General features: G+C 34.8%; 1 protein-coding gene across 6 annotated transcripts in view; it reads left to right on the forward strand.

Moving 5' to 3' along the window:
- The window catches only part of USP34 (ubiquitin specific peptidase 34), a 244102-nt gene that overhangs the window by 116480 nt on the left and 110599 nt on the right, over window positions 1-17023 (forward strand). For all 6 annotated transcript variants that reach the window (XM_058551143.1, XM_058551144.1, XM_058551142.1 and 3 more), the window contains 5 exons: window positions 3-118; window positions 211-338; window positions 8275-8364; window positions 10741-10836; window positions 15525-15607. In XM_058551143.1, the coding sequence (XP_058407126.1) occupies window positions 3-118; window positions 211-338; window positions 8275-8364; window positions 10741-10836; window positions 15525-15607 (513 nt within the window). The remainder of the gene's footprint in view (window positions 1-2; window positions 119-210; window positions 339-8274; window positions 8365-10740; window positions 10837-15524; window positions 15608-17023) is intronic.

Genomic DNA, 17023 nt, shown 5'->3' on the forward strand with positions numbered 1-17023 from the left:
AGGACCTGCAGTTCATAAACATCAATTCAACAGTAATGCTGTGACAGACATTAATTTGGATAACGTTTGCAAGAAAGGAAACACTTTGTTGTGGGATATAGTCCAAGATGATGATGCAGTAAGTTATTTAATAGAGCCAAAAGACTACAAAATGACAGCAAAATACAATCAGGATAAATAGTAACTTGATGTATATACATTTTTTTGTAGGTGAATCTTTCTGAAGGATTAATAAATGAAGCAGAGAAACTTCTCTGTTCCTTAGTATGTTGGTTTACGGATAGACAGATTCGAATGAGATTCATTGAAGGTTGCCTTGAAAATTTAGGAAACAACAGGTAAATAGGAATTCAAAAATTTTTTATGCAGTAGTCAAAGTTTATTTTGTATATCCTTATTGAGTAGGTGTGGTGGATTCACAGTGTTTAATGTACCATTATCAACCTATTTTTTTTTTTAGTAATTGTGGTTTTCATTTTAGGTTTAAAGACTTGTCTCGCAGGGTTCATATTTTATCTCACTCAGTCTTGGTTTTTTCAGCACTCTTGATTAGATTCTCCTCCAACAGAAACAAAGGAATAATAATATATTCTCTTCTTGACTCTGGGAGCATAGTGGTGATTACTCTGTTTTCAAATTACAGTTAAATGCTTCTGAACTGAACTGTGTCATACTGTGTATAAAAGAAGCTAAATAAGATAAGTGAAGTTGAACTTAAAATATAAACATTTTGATAATAGCATTGTTCTTCCATCTGGATGGATCTTTTGTATCTTGACTTCTGTAGTGCATAAAGAATTAGGTTGGTGTTTTTTGTCTAGTTTGAACTCTGCTGTATATTTATAGACTTCTTACTGGGGCTCAAATGATTACTTACAAGTTTTTGATTTTCAGTTCTGTTCTGTTGGTACAATTTCAGGTTTCCCTTGTCCTCTGCTTTGATAATATTCTTTCGTTCTCTGATGTAGTGAATTCAGTTAGTAGTTGAATGTATTATATTATTTTATATTATATTATTAACATTTTCAGCTTAACTTTGCCCGAGCCTGCTATAAACATCTAATTTTATTGAATATTTAAGTGCTTCAAAATACTTTTTTTTACCTAATTGAATTAGAAAAAGTATGTGCAGTATTTTATTTTCTACTTTTGGTTTTTAAAGGGCTGTAATTTGAACAATCACAATAGAAAAATTGCTTGTTCATGCAGGTATAAGAAACCACTAATAGACCTTCGTTAGTGGATCAGTTGCCTCATTTGCCATATATTGTTTAAAAGGAATGCTTTTAATGGCTGGATGATATTTCATCATTTACATAGGTATTATAGCAGTTAACTTTAAAATGTTAATTGTCTTTTGAAAATCTTCGTGAAACCAATGAACAGTTTTTTTAAAGTGGTTGTATCAATTTATCTTTCCCATATGTGAATCTGCATACCCTATGGTCCAGTAATTCCATTACTAAATATGTGCTTTAGCGAAATTCATCCAGATGGTCACCAAAAGACACATTCAAGAATGATCATAGCGGGGCCGGCCCCGTCGCTTAGCGGTTAAGTGTGCACACTCCACTACTGGCAGCCTGGGTTCGGATCCCGGGCACACACCAACGCACCGCTTCTCTGGCCATGCTGAGGCCGCGTCCCACATACAGCAACTAGAAGGATGTGCAACTATGACATACAACTGTCTACTGGGGCTTTGGGGTGGGGGGAAGGGAGGAGGATTGGCAATAGATGTTAGCTCAGAGCCGGTCTTCCTCAGCAAAAAAAGAAAGAGGAGGATTAGCATGGATGTTAGCTCAGGGCTGATCTTCCTCAAAAAAAAAAAAAGAATGATCATAGCAGCACTATTCAAAATAATTAAATATTCTTTGTATAGCTATCCAAATGCCAAAAAAGAGTAGAAAGAAAAATTAAGTTGTGGACTGTTTGTTGAATGAAATAATATATAGCAATAACAGTGAAGGAATTAAAACTACATGGAGGGCTGGCCTCGTGGCTTAGCAGTTAAGTGCTCACGCTCCGCTGCTGTCGGCCTGGGTTCGGATCCCAGGCGCGCACCAACGCGTCGCTTCTCCAGCCATGCTGAGGCCGTGTCCCACATACAGCAACTAGAAGGATGTGCAGCTGTGACATACAACTATCTACTGGGGCTTTGGGGGAAAAAAAATAAATAAAATCTTTAAAAAAAAAAAAAAAAACTGCACGGAACAGTGTGGTGCATCTCATGAACATAATGTTGAGTGAAAGAACCAGATATAAGAGAGTATATCTCTATTACTCCATTTATATAAAGTTTAAAAACAGGGAAACTATTATATTTAGTAGTCAGGATAATGGTTACTCTTGGGTTGTTAGTGACTGGAAGGGGGCACAATGAAGGTTTCTGGTATGCTGGTAATGATTTATTTCTTGATGTGGGTGCTAGTTGCATAAGTATGTTCACCTCCTAATATTTTGAACTGTCACTTATACATGTTTTTGTATGTATGTTATACTTCAATAAAAAGAAAAAAAATTGAAAGATGAAGCCTTTTTTTTTTTTTCATGAGGACGATTAGCCCTGAGCTAACATCCATTGTCAATCCTCCTCTTTTTGCTGAGGAAGATTGGCCCTGGGCTAACATCTGTGCCCATCTTCCTCTACTTTATATGTGGGACGCCTGCCACAGCACAGCTTGACAAGCAGTGTGTAAGTCAGTCTCCGGGATTCGAACCTGCGAACCCTGGGCCACTGAAGCGGAGCACGTGAACTTAACCGCTACGCCACTGGGCTGGCCTGAAATATGTAGCTTTTAAGAGTCCTGTTTTCAAATATTATATAATGATATGGGCATATACTCACAGGCCCATCTGTTAAAAAGATTGCAAGCAATATGTGAGACTGTAAAATGGTTATTTCTGAAAGGATTGAGTTATTTTTTTCTTCTTTATGCTTTTCTATTTTCCAGTTTTTCAACAATGAGCATATATTTCTCTTATAAGTAGGGAAACTTGAAAGAGACAAAAGGAAAATCTGTGTGTAAAATGGAAAATTGTCAATATGGATTTTTTTATTAAGTTTTAATTTGTCCACCCCAAAATGACTTGAAGATGAAGCATTCTTCGTTTGTTCGAGGCAATTCTTGTATCCTAATCATAGTTACTTAATGGTTTATTGAACCTAACTATATATATATAACATAACTATTATGTTGAAGTTAATTTTGCCCTCAAACTTTATTCCTCAGAGGGTTGCTGTATCATGCTAATCTTACTGTGAATGACATTAGTCATGTGTGACAATACTTAGAGCATATTGGCATTTTCAGCCTGTGAAATATGCAACACAGCCAGTGTATACTAGCTGAACTTACTGACGTTATCATGCAAATTGAAAAAAAAATTAGTTTGAACATATTTTAAACATCATTAGTCTGGGTTTCCTGATAAGCCCGGGGTTTTCAATGGGAGTGATTTTTTTTTTTCTCCCAGGCAGTGTCAATGTCTGGAGATATTTTTGGTTGTCACACTAATGAGTGGGATTGGAGGTGTTACTACAGGCCAGGGATGCTTCTAAATATCCCTCATTGAAGAGGACAGCCACCTACAATAATGAATTAGCTGGCCCCAAATGTTGGTAGTGACCTCAGAGTTTGAGAAATCCTGTTTTAAACATAAGAATCCGTTCTCCAAACCCAGCCCCCTGAGTTTACCATCACAGTAAGAAAGGATTGTTGCACAAGGGTGCTAGTATTAATAGGAAAGCTCTTCCTTATGTTGAAACAAACAGATGGGCCACTGCAACCTTAACTCATTTACCATTTTCCTGATACTTGACGAAAAAACCACAGAGGTCTGCTTCTTGATGATGTCTTATATACTTATGGAGGTTTTATGTTTCTTTTTATTTTCTCTATGCAACTTTTTCATTGTCTTTCCAGTTTCTCACTTGCCAGTCAGCAGTTTTTGTTTGTTTTTGCTTTTCTGTGGTCATATTCCAATTTATTTTATGAAATGAACTTAGCTTTTTTTGAACAGTAGTATGTGCTCATTATTTCTCAGGAAGCATAGAGATCTGAAAAAGAAAATTAAAGTCTTCTATAAATTGTCCATAATTTTACCATTTAGATGGACCACTGTAAATACTTTAAAAAAATGCTCGCATATTCTCTCTTTGTCATATGCAACGTGTGCTTTGTGCACATTTAGCCTTAGGCGGATTGTTTTATAAGGCACATAACATTTCGGCAATGCGGGAAGTTTAAAGTTACACATAAAAATACATAGTAGACTGGTTTGCAGAATGTTGTTGTAAAGTGAGAGCATGAGGCAGACAGTAGCTCCCACAATGAAAAGTCTGTTACTTTTCAGCTTGATTCATGTTTGTTACCAAGGATGAGTGAGGTAAGACTGCTGTCCAGTGAGTATGGTGGAAGTAGGGCTTGGGTTGTAATCAGCTCCTTTGGTATTTTATGTTTACTAGAAGGCAGGTCCACATCCTCTGCCTAGGCACCCCCTTAAATTCTGTGGCCTCCTAAGAATTGAATTGCGACTCTTGCTGGTAACCTATCCAATGTGCTATTTTTTGCTGTTCTTGAGCCACTGTAGATACATTAATCCATGTGTTCAAATTTTTTACCTTTGTGTACAAAAGATTTCTTGAGTAAAATGATCGCATGTGTCAGGGATCTTGTATTTTACATAAATAAAGGTTCATATAATTAAGAAATGGAAGGTACCATATACTTTTTTGTTTTGTTTTCCCTCTGTAAAGACGATATTATATACAGCATTTCATGTCAACTTTCGGTATGTACTATAATTTATAACGACTGCATATCATTTTGTGGAACACATCAATCTTCTTAAAACACGGAGTTAGGATTAGGAAAAAAATGTCCAAATGTGACTTTGTGAAGACCACCAGCAAATGTGTCCATTGTAAGGCAACATAAATTTGCATTGGTAATTCTAATAGGCACACCACACTGTTGCCTAGTAATAAGCTTCTGGTTATAACAGAAACTCCTAGAATCAAGCAAAGAACTAGGGCAGTTTAGGGTAATAGCATTTTTCTTGAGTCTAAAATTAGTATCTCATTACTCCGGATCATTGAACCTTTTATCCTAAACATGTTGTTGCTTAGCCTTGTGTGTTTTGGTATTTGAAATTTTCGCTCTTGTAGGAATTTGTGAAATGTAGGTTTGAATATAACAATCCATTTTTTATGTTGTTTTGTAAGCATATCAGCAATCAAAACTATTTGGGCAAAAAAGTTGATAAGTCAGTGTGACATCTTGTAGGTATTACAGGTAAAATTCTACAACATAATGTTAATTGGAACAAGTTGGTAGATTTGATGTGAAGTTTTCTTTAACTTTGAAATATAAATTATTGTCACCAAGGAAATAAATTATCTTCCCCATTTTGTAGGTATGTTACTAATTTCAGTAGATAAGTAGTACTTTGTATCATTTTTCCTCTTAAATTTATCGGTTTAAATAAAATGGTCTAGTGTTTTGAGATAACTTTGAATCTAGATTTGGTCATTTCTTATAAAGTATTCTTAAACTTATAGCACTTAAAGTGTGTGTCTTTTGTGTTCTTTGAACTTTTTTAAGAAGAAAAATTTGGAATTTTTCTGATAATCTTAGGAAGAACTTTTAAAAAATGTTTTAGTCAAGTAAGATGTAATCATTCCTTGATAATTTAGTGTTTATATTATAAATTGTGGAGAAGAGCGTTCTCCTTAGTATAGCAATAGAGGCAAGATGAGTCCCATTTCTACATTCCTATTTTTGGTTCTTCCTTTAGATGAACCACACCATTATTTACTCAACCAATATTCCTTCAATGCCTGGCTTCCTGTTCTGTAATGTCAAGCATCATATGCTTGCTTCTACATTACATTTTATAAAATGTAAAACATGTTTATTGTAGAAAATCTGGGGAGTAAATTTAAACAATTTAGACTCTGAACACCAGTGACTGCAAAAGAGATAATGTAATAAGATTTTCAGAAAATATACAACTATTGCCTGCTATAAGACTTGACATAGTTTCTTCTCAAAGGAAATAAAATATAGTATCTCTTTCTTTGAGATACTGTATCTTTGTCTTTGTTTCTTTATATTTTAGAACTATTGTTGAAATCACGCTAGGCAAACAATTTTGAAATTTGCTTTTGTGATTTTAGATGAAAGTTTTTTATATCTTTTTTTTCTTTGTGGTGTCTCTTACTGATTTTATGCTTGTAAAGCGTTAGATCAAATTAATATCTATCTATTCTAGTTTTTTATGTCTTAGTTTTTAGGAAAAACTCCACTAATGTTTCTGAAATTTTGCCAATGGATTTTAGATAAAGAATCCAAAATTGATTCCCCCTTGTCCTCCATGGTCCATTTTCCCAAGCTCCATTACTGTGTAGCTTGTTGAAAAGTATTAAAAATTTTAATATTTAAAATATATTTTAAAAATTTAAATGTTTTTGAATATTTAAAGAATATTTACTTTGCACTTGCTGGATATCAGGCACTTTCTATTACTTCACTATGTATTCCTTAAATCTATGCTAATGTGGTTTTGATCCTCTGACATTCTACTAACGTGCTGTTTCTTTTGTCATCTGGTAGTAGTTTTTTTCTGTCCTCGTCCTTCATGACTGTTATATAGCATTTTACACTATTTGGTCTTTCTCCTTCCTTGAAAAATCTTGCCTTTCAGTTCTTTCCTGGTTCATTATTTAAGCAAACATATATTTAGTGTGCACCATATGCAGGGATTTTTAATGAATAAGACAGTCTTCCCTCTCCTCGAGCACGTTCTAGTGGTAGACACATTAAATAAAGCAGTATTTGTTAGGTGATGATGAATGAAGAAAAATTGGGAAGGAATCAAGAAGATAAAGAGGTTCCTGGGGCAGTGGAAGGGTGTTATTCCGTATAGAGTTGTCAGGGTCATCCTTGACAGTTGAGGAAACCTTAATGAAGTGAGAGAAGAAGTCCTGCAGATATTTAGGTAAAGAGCATTCCAAGTAGAGGCATAGCGAAGGCACTGAGGCAGGAATGTGCTTGTATTTGTTGAAGGGATAGCAAAGAGGAAGATTGGGAGGAAATTAAGTTAGACTGGTAGGAGGAACAGGGACACATCACACAGGGCTTTGTAGTCCAAATTAAGTACTTTGGATTTTATTCAGAAACAGGAAGTTTTCTAATTTTTCCTACTCAGTATTCACCACTGTTTTCCTCCCACTCAGAAGTACAACCCTGTATTCTGATATCTCTGGTACTCTTCTCAAAAGGAGTAGGCAGTCTGGGGAGACTTACTTGTGTACCATACTTGTGGGTAGGGTACCAGCTTTTCTCTTTTTAAAAATTATTTCATGAAGCAATATTGGCTCCCAAGCTTTAAAAAAAGACATTTGGTACCTCATTAGAGTTTGTCTTGCTTCTTTCAAGGCCCATGCAGCCAACCTCCTTGCCTGCTAAGACTGTTGCTATTTGTATGTCAGTATCTTCCCTATACCCATTCCTTTCACAGGATAGGAATACCCAGATCTACTTGAGGTTGTAGAGTGATTTCCTGTCCCTTTTTTGCTCCTTCATACTTGAGGTATATGGTGTGCTTCCATTATTAACATGGCTCATAATGCAGTGATTCTCAACTTGGATGCAGATCATATTAAGTGAGAATTAGGAAGAAAGTGATAATTTGTATAGTTTGAAAAATGCTCTCTACACTATTGCTCCTCAGAATGTAGTCCAGAAACGAGCACTTTATCATTTTTGAGCTTATTAGAAATGCCAAGTTGCTGAACTTACCTCAGACCTACCTAACCAGAATTTGCAGTCACAAAATTCCCGCAGGTGAATCAAGTGTATATTAAACTTTGAGAAGTCCTGCTGTAGATAATTTACCTAAGCTGCTGCTCCTTATTTTCCTTGATTAAATCCTGAGAAGCACCCGTGACTTATTAAAGAATACTTTCATGAAAAAAAATTTACCTTTAAATGCTGTTCACTTGCTTTAATACTCAGATATTTGTAATGTATTTTACTTTAAAAGTCTTGGATTGGAGTTTTAAAACTTAGATTTCTTTCCCCAATGTATAAAATAAATTTATACTTTAGAAAAAAAATTTTAATGTTTGCATAAGAAATATATTTATATGTAAAGTTCATTAAATCCTTTGCAATTAAGATTTTAAATCTGAATTTCTGTAAAAAGCTAGAATTACTGATAATAGTTAAAATTATTTTATTCTATAAATATCTGTTTTTGCTGTTTCAGATCAGTAGTAATTTCACTTCGTCTTCTTCCAAAACTGTTTGGTACTTTTCAGCAGTTTGGGAGCAGTTATGATACACATTGGATTACAATGTAAGTAAATAAAAGAAACACAAGTATTAATTTGAGAGATTTTTTTTTCCAAACCATAGTTATCAAAGTTTTGAATAACTTACTTACTAGCTTTCATTCTGCACCAAGAAAATTTGAGTTTCATATGGTTCAGATGTTTTCTTAGATTTCTCCGAGTGCTGTCTCTGCTTCTTAGCTCCATGGAAATTTTATCCCCATCAATAGGAAAATCTGACTTTTGTATTCTTTGTAGTTTGAGAAAAATAGCGTAGCAATTAGTGCTCTAATTTTCAGGTAAAGGGTTTTAGTATATCTGGCTATAGCAAAGGACTCCTGATGAAGATCCACGCTAAAATAAACACTCTAGGATGCCTTTACTTTTTTCCATTACTAGAAATTGGTTCTAGACATTACATTATGTTAGGGATAATCTTGACTCCTTTACATTTATAGAGAAGTTATGATTAGGGAATGTTACAGTTCTTTCAAGGTTAGTACTTGGATGTGAAATTGATCCAGTTCTTGGTAATATTTTAGAGAAAGTTGGCTATCACCAGAATTTCCTTAAGCTATAAGAATGTATGTGGTTTATTCAAAAGACTTTGGGAGGGATTTCAGAGGCATTTAAATTAGGAAAAATTAGACCTGTTGAAGGATTCATTTGTGAGGTCAAGTAGGATGGCATTTTACCTAATTCCTTCTCAGATCTAAGATTAGATGGTGAGAGCACTTGTTTGCTTTCAAAATGAATACCATTTAAAAAATTCTTGGAAGTCTATACTCTAGTTCTAAATAGGAGGAAGTTAGTCCTTCTGAATTATAGCCCTTGCTATTTATTGCTCTTTTAAAGGAGATCTGTTTTACCTAAACCTCTATTATTTTTTTTAAAAACATCTTAGTCTCTTTCTTTGGTTAATATTACAGTGTGGCTCTAGTGACAGTTGTATTTGTGAATGCAAGGAAGGTTGAGATGCTAAACAGAGGGGTAGGGAAAAGTGTTTAGCATCCGTTAAGTACAAGAATAGTGTGAATCCTATTTCATTGACTTTTCCCATAGTTTTTAAATGGCTGAATGGCAAACTTCTAACCTTTTTAAAGGCATTCACTTGTAGCTAACTTGGGCAAGTTGGTGACATATTGTAGCCATTTGAGGAGGTTGATATTAAGGAGTAATGAAGGGTAACATTCTTATAGAAGTGGCAAGCTGAATATTCAGTTACTTTTTGACTACTTGAACCTAAGTATATTGAGTTGAAACCCTTTTATTTCCTTAAATTAGATGTAAATAAACTCAGGTAGTGGCAGTTCACAGGGTTTCCAACATGAGACTGGTATCCTGAATCTCATCAAGCAGATCACTTAAAAGAACTTTGAGCTCCTATGGTTAGTTGGCATCAGTAATAACAAAAACTTCCACTTGTGAATCTGTTATGTGCTATACAACAGCACTCAACAACTCAACATTTCGTACATATTCTCTCTTAAACTCTTATGGCCCATATTTTAAAATTGGAAATTGGTATCCCTGGTCCTCTTAGTAAATCTTCAGTTAACCAGTGAACAGACTTCAAGAGGTCAGGTTACTTGCCCAAAGCGATGCAGGTAGTGTGTTGGAACTGGTTTCAAACCTAAGTCTCATTGAACATTTTCTTTCTACCACTTGATCTTCATTAAGTGATTGGCAAGGCGAGAGTAACTTATTCTGAAAAGAGGGCTATAGCAAAACATGATGTAAATTACATTAGAAGTTTTAGAATTTTAATACATCTATATATTTTAGCAGATATATTGGTAGAAAGTATTGTATGAAATAGATTGTTAGTTATGGAAATTTATAGACCCTCGGATCTCTGATTGTATTTATCACTTTCTTATTTTATTCTAGGGTTTCTAGGTTAATTTGGAGCTTAATACCTGAATACTTTTTGATTAAAAAAATTTTTTTTTTTAAATAAGCAAATTATTGACAGTAAAAAAAAACGAAACTGATTGAATCAGTAAGTTTATATTATGTATGTTTTATATGCCCGGCACTCTGCTAAATTCTGCTAAATAATTACCAAGGCACACAGTCCATTCTTATATGGACTGTATCATACTACTTTTGATATTAACTCGTATTAGTCATTTATAAGTAGCACTGGGCCAGACATTTTATCCCCTTCACAGGAATTGAATAACTTGAGATTAAAAAAACAATGATACTTTAAATTCATAAAAATTAAGGCTCATTGCTTTATATCTTTTCACAATTCAAATATAAATAGAGCTTGTAAGTTTTTGATAATTGAAAGATTTTGCGTTTGAAGATGTTTTAGATATAGTTTTTCCATCCTAGAATAGATTTGTTCTCTTATCTCATGCCTTTAAAATTATTTTTTCTTTCAATTGGGTCAGGTGGGCAGAAAAAGAACTGAACATGATGAAGCTTTTCTTTGATAATTTGGTATACTATATTCAAGCTGTAAGAGAAGGAAGACAAAAGCATACACTGTAAGTATCCTTTAACTCGGTTAGTTACGTTTAAGTGTTGATTGTCTTTCCTCTGAGATAATTTTCCAGTGTTCCTACTCCTTTTCTTTCATATAGTAATAAATGAAAATTTTATTTGTAAGAATTTTAAGAGAAAGAAAGACTCGTTTTAAGTTGAAGAATTTTGTAAGGTTATTTTTATGATTATCTTAGGGAAATGTGGGTTATATAAATTTTAGGGGTTGGTTAGCCTTCACTATTGAGTTCTGATGAGAGTCATTGTTTTCAGGAATCAAAAGTAAATATTTTTTTCAGAAATCGTCAGTATCCTTGTCTTATTGGGGCATTGATTTTAAAATTTTTAAATATTCAAAACAAATATATTTAATATATAGTTAATTTAAAACATTTTCCTTTATTATTATAATTGGATACTAGTATTAGAAAGTTTAGAACGTGTGGAAAATTTAAAAACTGTGATGGTGTGACTGGTTAATATTTCATCATTAAAAATATTTAAAAAATTAAAAAGTGACTTTGGATAAGAATTGGTAGAAATTGGTTAGTGGTATAGCTCTGTTTAAAGCTTCTTATAGGGAGATGGCTGGATAGAAGGAAACATGTAAAATTCAGAAGGTTTCTGCTTGTGAGTCAGTAATTGGTGGGGACTGATGGCCAAGTTGAGGAAACCAGCTCAGTGTCAGTATCAGCGTGTCAGTGAATAAGAGAAGTAGCCGCAGTATTTATTGAGAAAACATCCACATAGAAAACTTCCACATAGATGAAAACCGAGCAGGCTATAGGAGTGTTCAGAAAAGTCATAGACCTTTAAGGCATATTTATTCACCTCCAAAAAAATGAATTCACTTATTTTTCCCCACAAATCAGTTCTTCAGATTTTACTATGTCCTTCAGAGTACCACCATCCTCACAGTCACCTTAAACTTGGTGACTTGGGGCCGTTTTTGTATTCTTTTATTTCCAAACATGAATAATGATGATGATGATGAGATAAAAGTAGCCATTGTTCATTGATACTTACTATGTGCCAGATATCATTTAAGCATTAAGTATTAACTTCAGGATACACAATAACCCATTTGAGGTAGGCAGTCTCATTTTAAAAAGGAGTTTAAGCTATGAGACGATAAATAACTTACCTAAAGTCACACATCTTATAAATAGTGGAACCAGGGTTTCTATAATTCATTTTATAAATACATATTTTATAAATAGTAGAGCAGTCTCTTTTCTATAATTCATATTCTTGAGTGCTACATTATGCCATTGACCATCTCTAATTATCTTAATGCTACAACATATCCCATGTCTTTTCACAAGTTGACATTCTTACAAACTCTGTTCCAGTCCTTTTAACCAGCCTCTCTATGTCTTCTTGTTTCCCCCTATGCTCGTTAATTCCTCATCCTTACTAAATTAGGAAGGCAATATGGTATTGCTGGAAAGCACATGGGCTTGAGAATCATACAGACCTGGGTTTAGATTATGAATTTATGGTTTTGACCTTATTTCAATTATTTACCTCTCTAATAAATCCCAATTATTTACCTCAGAAGTTTTTTTAAGAATTAAATGAAGTAATTCAGTAAGTTGCACCTGGCACATAGTAGATTATCTATAAATTGTAGTTACCTGGCTAAAACAAACTACGGTACAAAACAAACAAGAAACTTGCCTCTTACCCCCATTTAGATTCTTCACTGCATAAAAAATAAATTCTCGTTTCTTCAGCATAATATTCTGGGTCCTCCAAAATCTAAACTCAACTGATCTTTCCTGTTTTATTGTTCAATAGTTTTTTAGACCTCCTATTCTACAAGCCTATCAAATTATTTCTGAGCTATTTCCTTAAGTTTGCTCTGTTCCATAGCTTTGCCTACAAGTTACCTCTAGACAACATACATTCTGTTTAAATCCTATTAAAATTCTGTGTTCTTCATAGTCTGTGTCCTCCTTTAATTATTCTCCTTGAAGCAGAGGTCAAGGATAATCCTGGCCTCCTGAGTCTGAGTATCTCTATACATCCTCTATAAAAATCCTAAGATCAACAAGGAGCAGAAATAAAACCACACATGACCCACATCTTCATTTTTAGGAGACAGTGAATTCAAGTTACCTGTCAATAGAGAAATAAACACTAAGTTATAAAAGAGCTCCCACCATAGCAACAGGCCTGTGAGCTTGAAGAGCAGGGATGGGAGGCTTAAGACAGGGGAGTGGAACACACAGATGAATCATCCTCAGAAAGAGAAAGTCCGACATTAAGTGTCAAAAAATGAACACAGCTCTGAGACATGGTTGCTCACAGCATTGGCTACAGGGAAGTTGCTCACTTTGTTAGTGGAACCAGAAGTGGAGCCTCACACAAGTGTTGCTTCTGTGGTAAAAAAAAAAGCTAGACAGAGGAGTGGTGCTCTTTGGAGGTGAATTTTGTACTTTCCTAGGGTACACCACAGTATCTTTTTAATCCTCTAATCTGCTTTGTTGTCTGGCATCTTAGGAAAATAAAACCTTAGAACAGAGAGAAGTTTTGTGGACTATTTTGGTATAACTCCCTTGTTCCTTCAGACTGTAAAGCAGAGTTGTACATTTGCTCCCCTTTGTTAAAGCATACTGACTTCATGAGTTTGTGGCACGTTATTTTCCATTGTCAATGGGAATTATTGTAGGCAAGTTCTAAGATTTTCCCCTAGGACAAAAATATTCTTGTGGCATGAAAGATAACACTTCATTTTCTAAATGGACATGTTACGTATTGAAACTCAACAACTTGTTTGTCACTGAAGTTTTATGCCTGTGGGGGGATTATTTTTATCTTACATTTATTGTAGTATCAGAAGCCATGGACAAGCCCATGAGAATTTTCACTATCGATATCATCTTTCTTTTGCATCCCAAGAAATTTCCTGGTGATTTCAGCAGCCTGTGGGAGCCTGAAAGAGCAGACCGAGTCCTTTGAAGTGTGGAGCCAATGGCTCTACTGTGGTAGCTGAACAAGGGAGGACAAAGAGACTGGATCCATGTCTTCTAGGATTATGGGTCCCTTACTCTGAGATTCAAGTATAGGAGAAGGAAGTATTCAGGAAATAAAGGCACTTTGTAAAGGACAAGACTTCATTCCCCTTTTATGTCTGTGACCAGCATCCCCTGGGTTCAGGCTCAGAGAAGTGCAGTAACTTAAAAATCACAGAACTGATGGACGATAGAACTCGTATTTGAACTTGTATTCCAAGGTCTCCGCTATAAAATCTCTGTCCTTCTAGTAAAAGGGCAAGAAGCTATTAAGAGCTGTTCTTGAATTTTATCTGGATAGCATTCTAGTCTGTGAGTTGCTTACTGTATTTCCCCCTCCCCCAACCCCCTTGGCACATGTACTTTTATCTTCACAAAGTGCACTGCAACAACAATGAAGCAAAAGTTCATTTTTTCTTTGCCAACATTAATATGAGGCAGTAAAGAGCAGCAAAGGTATATCCAGCAAACTTATTCTTTAGAAAACCTTAGCTTTAAACTTAAACAGTGAATCTAGTGTAAGTTTTGAAACCAGCTAATTTTGGGAAGCTTTTAAAATTTTGCACTTACTTGAAGATTATAGGAAATTGAATTAAGAGGGTCTTTGATTGTCTGCAGGCTGGGTTATAGATCAGGGCTCAGACTGGCTGCCGCCTGTATTCGCAAAGTAATTTGGGCAGTTCATCCACAACCAGCCTTTTTATTTGTAACATAGAGATAAGAACTCATGATTGTTTTAGTCTCATTGATTGGATGCTCAGGTGTTTGCGGAAACTGGAATGTTGTGATATTACAGATACTGTTCAGTATGCAGTTCACAGGGTTGCCAAAGGAATCTTAAAATGCAAACCTGGTCATTAGCTCTGTCTTCCCCCAACACGCTTCAATGACTCCCTTTTCCATCCAGAACAATACCAAACTCTTCTGACGTTCAGACTGGCCACAGTCTGGCTCCTATCTACCTCTTCAGATCCGTGTCTTACCCTTCCTCCCCCATAGACCAACACTTGCTTCTTAAAATGCTGTTCCTTTGCAAATGCCTGTAAACTGAATTCCCAGAGAACCATGTGAAATCACCTTCTTAACAAGCTTCCAAAGCGACTCTTAAATTAATCGTTGAATTTTGTACACATGAATTATAATTGTTTAGATTTGAAATAACATTCAAAAATGCCAATTTTGTAGCAGCTGTGTTCTTTATGAACTAGATTATGGAAAGGCTATTTTATTAGTGTTTCTTGTTTAAGGAATTAAGTATTCATCGCTGGAGGGACAGTGATAATGAAACATGCAATTTTTAGTTACAGATATAGTTTTTTATTTGTTAACTATTCTAATTAATGTGCATATTGCATAATTTCAAAGTGACATATTTCTTTTGTTCCACTGTTGAGTTCTTACATATTTTCTCATCATCTAATTTGAAAGAATGTTTTCTAATAGTTTGCAGATTTTTATAATTTCTTAAATAACATAAATCTCAAACATAATATTTGGCTTTATGACCATTTTGTGTAACCAAAGTTATATAATTAAAATGTTTAATAAATATCAGTTATTAAAATGGAATTTTACTTCTTTGGTATAATTTGAGATTAGGGCCATTAAATCTTTAAAAATAATTAAAGAAATAGGATCTTTCAGTTAATTATTTTAATGATTTTTTAAAAATATAGGTACAGCCATAGTGCCGAAGTTCAAGTTCGACTTCAGTTCTTGACTTGTGTGTTTTCAACTCTGGGATCACCTGATCATTTCAGTAAGTTTTTTAATTAGTATTTTAATCAGTTTTTAGATCTGTGTCGACTATTGAAAGAGTCCAGTTAAATGTATTCATGCCTTTAGGTTTCTGTGGTGACTAAATTATCCTCAGTACTGAATTTAATGTGAGTGTGACCCTGACACGTTCTTGCTTTCGTCTCTGATAAAGATGGATAAACGATCTTCTCAATGGATAAACAACTCATTTCAAGAACAAAATATTTGGGATAGGAGAACATACCATGTTAGGGTGACTGTATCTTTTATTACCTTTGGTTGTAGAATCTTCCTGTCACTCCAGTTGAAAACAGCCACTGTCTACATATTATTATCAGGGCTTATCTTATCCAAAATTGCTTGGCTTCATAGGTGATAGAGACATTTAGAGACCCTAGTTTTGTTTTTATGAGGAAGATTAGCACTGAGCTAATCTTCCTCTTTTTGCTGAGGAAGATTGGCCCTGGGCTAACATCTGTGCCCGTCTTCCTTTACTTCATATGGGATGTAGCCACAGCGTGGCTTGACAAGTGGTGCATTGGTGCATGCCTGGGATCCGAACCTGCGAACCCTGGGCCGCCGAAGCAGAGCGCGGGCACTTAACCGCTATGCTATTGGGCCGGCCTCACCCTAGTGTTTTTTTAGATGAATCTCAAATTCAATTTCATTAACAGTTGATCTACAAAAAAAATAGAGATTGATCTGGTATATTCAGAATGTGGACCGTATCCAAATCCACATGCTGATGTTCTCACAAGAGAGGAGGAAGCCTGATTTCTTTTGGCCAGGGCTCCTTTACTCTTGCTAGACTAATTGTTATCTTTCACTCTCCACACACTTCTTTTCCTGTGTCTCCATGTCAACAAACCTCATTTGTTAGGACATTGTCTTTCTTTAGCTATGATTAATATAGTCAAACTGGTGAGTGTCTTGCTAGCCTCAGAAGTGTCATCAGGACTCTTTTTAAGTCCATATCTATGCTTGGAATACACCATGTGTTTATCTTACTGTTTGTCTATAATTTCTTCAAGATATTTGTAAGAAATACCACTAACATTGTGATACCAACAGATTTCTAAACAAACACACCTATTTTTGATAGGGAACTTCTGTTTCATGTTATTAGGTCATTTATCATACCTGTTGTGACTGATAACATACAACAAATAAATAATATAAAACATAAAAAACCAGTCTTACACATGGAGAAGTTAAACCAAAACAAATATTGTCAGCATAAATAATTTCACATAACCATTAAGTTTCATGTTTATTTAGCATAGATTCTCACTGGAAAATGTTAACTACTCTTCTCAGTATTTGAATAATGAATTATTTATTTTGCTGCTGCCATCCCAGTGAGCACAGAACGGTCATGCATTGCTTGACGATGGGCATATGTTCTGAGAAATGCATT

Source organism: Diceros bicornis, chromosome 12 (assembly GCF_020826845.1).
Source record: "Diceros bicornis minor isolate mBicDic1 chromosome 12, mDicBic1.mat.cur, whole genome shotgun sequence".
NCBI lineage: Eukaryota > Metazoa > Chordata > Mammalia > Perissodactyla > Rhinocerotidae > Diceros > Diceros bicornis.